Consider the following 4,103-nt stretch of genomic DNA (forward strand, 5'->3'; position numbering starts at 1 on the left):
TTTTTTTTTTTTTTTTAATCACCTGAAACTTATATTACAAACCAACTTATCTGATGCAATTACTGTAAAGTATGCAAACCATGCACAAAGCGCAAACATTTGGCGCCGAAGTTTATTTTTTATAGCTAATTTTTCCCCGCACAAAGGTAGTTTCAGTTTTGCTTTAATCTTGTATAGACTTGGTGATTATAATGAATTCCACTATAATTTATGATTGTTTTAAACTGTTTAAACTTGTCATTTCTGTTCTGTTCTGAATTTTTAAAGGATTTGTTGTGGAGTGATAGAAATTAACGATTTATTCAAAAAATTTGGATTATAGTGTAGTTTTATTATGCTTTTGAGATTCACAACTATATGATTTTGTCGTATGGAAAAGAGCAGCATGAATATTCTTCAAAATATCTCTTTTTACATTCCACACAAGAAAGTCGTATGGATTTGGTGTGACAGGGTGAGTACATGATGACAGATTCCCCCCCCCCGCTTTCTTTAAGCTCCTTCTGCTAATAAATAGCACAGAACAGCAGAAAAAAAAATGTCCAGTGGCAATTTCTTCTGTTTATGACATCTATCGGGCCCAGGATTGACCCCTGTGGTGTCCCAACTAATGCAATAGAGAATGCCTCATGTGCAGGCTTGCGTTCACATTTGCCACCCCCCAAACCGTTAATTAGGTTGAAAAAACACAATCTTCTTGACATTTTATGTTGTTAGGAAGCAAAAAAACATTAGGTAGAGGTTTAGGCGAGCTAGAGAACTAGAGACAAGAAAGAATTTCTTCTGATCAGCACTGTCAGGAAAAAAAAATATATATATATTTTCTTATTCTCACATCCTGTGTGTGTAATAAGCAGAGTGTACTTGAGCTGTGGACCCGCCTATACTAACGCGCTCTTTAAATAACAAAAAAACTGTTTCTCTAACATTGGCGAAATGACATGCATGTTTTTATTATATTTTATGCTTATTGCTCAGCGTGCTTGTATATGTAAGAGTGGTTTTCCTGTACGTACCTCCTCCAGTTTGAGTGTGATCATAGTGAAGGCCACTGTCAGGAAAAAAAAAAAAAATATATATTTTCTTATTCTCACAGGGACACACTCACCCACTCCTGGGTTTTTCTCCTTGGTAACCCACTTCAATCTTTACCCAGAAGCTATTGTTATTAGCAACTACCTTGAAAATACCAACACATTCATATCAAACTAATGAATTAGAGTCCGCCGCATGTGCGCGTCATGTGCCCTTGAGATGAAAGGCTTCATTTAAATATTCATGTCTTCTGCAGTCTTTCAGCTTTAATGTGGCGGACATCAACTGTTTTGAAGATGTATGTGGGATGTAAGGGCGTTACGGTGTCTTTCTTCCAGCATTAATCCACATTTATGTGTAAAAATGCATGTGGTGTAGCGCTGCACTAGCTTCAAAGGAATACCGTCTGTTCTGCGCACATGATGCATGCTGGGAAGCTGAGAAAGACAATATTTATGAGTAGCATGTAGCTTACCTCCTCTCGTATCCTTTTCACAGTCTCTCCTTTCTGTAGGGGAGAAAAAAAGATCATAAAGCACTTATTGCCTTTGTCTCGCGTTTGTTTGCATGACATGTTGTTTTCCCAGGGTGACTGTCTTTCACAATGGCTTATAGTGGAGGATAAAGTGAGTTTGACTAGTTTAACATATCTCAAATTAATATCAATTCTGCTTCACTACACAGCAATATGGCATCTGCATGGATAGGCCTCAGGGGAACAGGTTTTCCAATCGAAGGCCCTGCAATTGGACTGACTAGGGAATCAATAGTCCATGAATCACTTAGATAGCCTCAGATAGTGTCTTGCTATCTCCGACACAAAAGCTAACGTGTGCGGCATAGTCATGACTGCAGACCTGCTTTTGCACGCTTGACTGGTGTTTCATTGTCTTTAGATGGGCTAAAAGGATGATTGGATATGTCATAACAGAGGTGAAGCGAGGCTTGGGTGGTTTTAATTTATCAGGGAAATTGACATTTCAGATGAAACATTTTCGAGACCACCCATCTCATAAATCTAGCCTTAATACGAATAAAATTTCATGCCACAAAGTTCTTTAAAAGTTTCTCTAACATTGGCGAAATGACATGCATGTTTTTATTATATTTTATGCTTATTGCTCAGCGTGCTTGTATATGTAAGAGTGGTTTTCCTGTACGTACCTCCTCCAGTTTGAGTGTGATCATAGTGAAGGCTCTAAACACACACTCTGTGGCACCCGTGATGGTGATGATTCTCTCTGGGCATGAGCCTTCTGAGATATTGATACGTGCACTGCTCTGTAAGGATGGAAAAGTAAAGGAGCAGTAAATGGATGGGAGGTTGATAAAGAGAAAGAGGAAAAAAAACTGAGTAAATAAACTAAATATTATGCATTTACTCTAGTACGCAGTATTTCTGCTCAAATGCATAGGAAAGTTGTGGCCTTGCTTTTATTGTATTTTAACCTCAGAAATGAAATATGCCGGAGGTATGTGTGCATTTTTAGGCACATAAATTAATAAAAATGCATTTTCTTTCTACATCAGGTAGGATGCCAACAGTACTTGAACCACCAACTGTTTTTTTAACTCCAAGTTGGCAAAAACACCTTAATCCATAATGAAGAAAAAAAAATAGTTACCATATTCAGCATTGTAAACAAAAACATAATATACCACAAGACATTCCTATCCAGACAGGATTAGATTTCTCAGAGGACGCTCAAGAAAATAGTAGGCAATTTGTTCAGTATTTTTTAACCAGGGCTGTGCGAGAAAAACGCAGGCGTGTTCGATTCGGATGGGATTAAAATCACAACATACATCTGTAAAACACAAATTTACCTGACCTCCTCAGGGAAACTAGTTCCGCCCGCATAGGCCTTATGTTAGGTGTGCGTATCGTGTGTGCTCTGTCTAAATGTGTGGATGTCTCCAGCAGAGATCTGGACTGAGCTGCATGATTCATTCTCTTGAAGGGCTCTGACTGTCAGCTTCATTTAAACTGATCTCTCTATCAATCATGCACAAATGCATGCAAATGCAAGTGAGTTTAGTCAACAGTGTATTGAAGCTACAGTATAACTTACGTTTTATACAATTTGTATATTAATATTATGGTTACACTTTATTTCGATAGTCCACTTTAGACATTCTACTAACTATAAGTAACTTTGTAACTACATGTCAACTTCATGTCAACTAATTCTCATTAATCTGCATCTACATGTCTACTAACTCTCAAACATTTTCGAGACCACCCATCTCATAAATCTAGCCTTAATACGAATAAAATTTCATGCCACAAAGTTCTTTAAAACATCAAACTATGATGCATGTAGCAGTGTTTGCAAATGCTTATTAAATAACCTAAATATAACTTAACCAGTCTCTTTCAGAGTTGAAACCATATATAACTGAACAGAAACAAGGCTGCAGAAGACCAGAAGTACATTTCTATCATGACAACTCTCTGAGGCTTTGGTAAGAAATATTGCTGCTGCACATATAACATATATGAATAACCCCTATGTAGCATACATGAATAACCCCATAGCAGATCTATACAGGTGGAGCTGGGGAAGGTGGAGGGTTTCTAAAGCACACTGCAACTGCTACAGCAAGCACTAGCCAAGTATTTGAATGTTGAGCAGCAAGCTCATTGGCTGCTGATACGAAAAGAACCAATCAGCTGCACCATGTGATGATGTCATTATGTCAGATTGAGTTAGACCTATTGGACTGCACCATCTAGAGTTTCATGTCAGGATTTTGTTAATATGTCATACTTGTGTGTTGATTCAGCCAATGAAACATTAAAAATGCATATTTAACAAAATGACTGACAAAAATGTTTTGGGGTTTCGTTGTTCATCAATGACAATGTTGGGTTATTATAGTTAACTAACTAACTAAATGTTATTTGAAATAAAATCAACATTAATTGAAACAAAACATGTAAAAAGTATTTCATTTCAGCTTGTTGCCAAAAAAAAAAAAACTAACTAAACTAAAACAACAAAATTACTAGAACTATTTACTATAATTACTAAAATAAAAAAAATATATAACTAATATAACTATTA

At 36.6% G+C, this 4,103-nt stretch overlaps 1 protein-coding gene across 1 annotated transcript in view; it reads right to left on the reverse strand.

Moving 5' to 3' along the window:
- The window catches only part of LOC107750978 (poly(rC)-binding protein 4-like), a 35,988-nt gene that overhangs the window by 23,178 nt on the left and 8,707 nt on the right, over positions 1–4,103 (reverse strand). The window contains exon 3 of the mRNA XM_016566549.1: positions 2,200–2,385. Within this exon, the coding sequence (XP_016422035.1) occupies positions 2,200–2,385 (186 nt within the window). The remainder of the gene's footprint in view (positions 1–2,199; positions 2,386–4,103) is intronic.

This window comes from Sinocyclocheilus rhinocerous, unplaced genomic scaffold (assembly GCF_001515625.1).
Source record: "Sinocyclocheilus rhinocerous isolate Xijiao unplaced genomic scaffold, SAMN03320098_v1.1 scaffold812, whole genome shotgun sequence".
NCBI classification, from domain to species: domain Eukaryota; kingdom Metazoa; phylum Chordata; class Actinopteri; order Cypriniformes; family Cyprinidae; genus Sinocyclocheilus; species Sinocyclocheilus rhinocerous.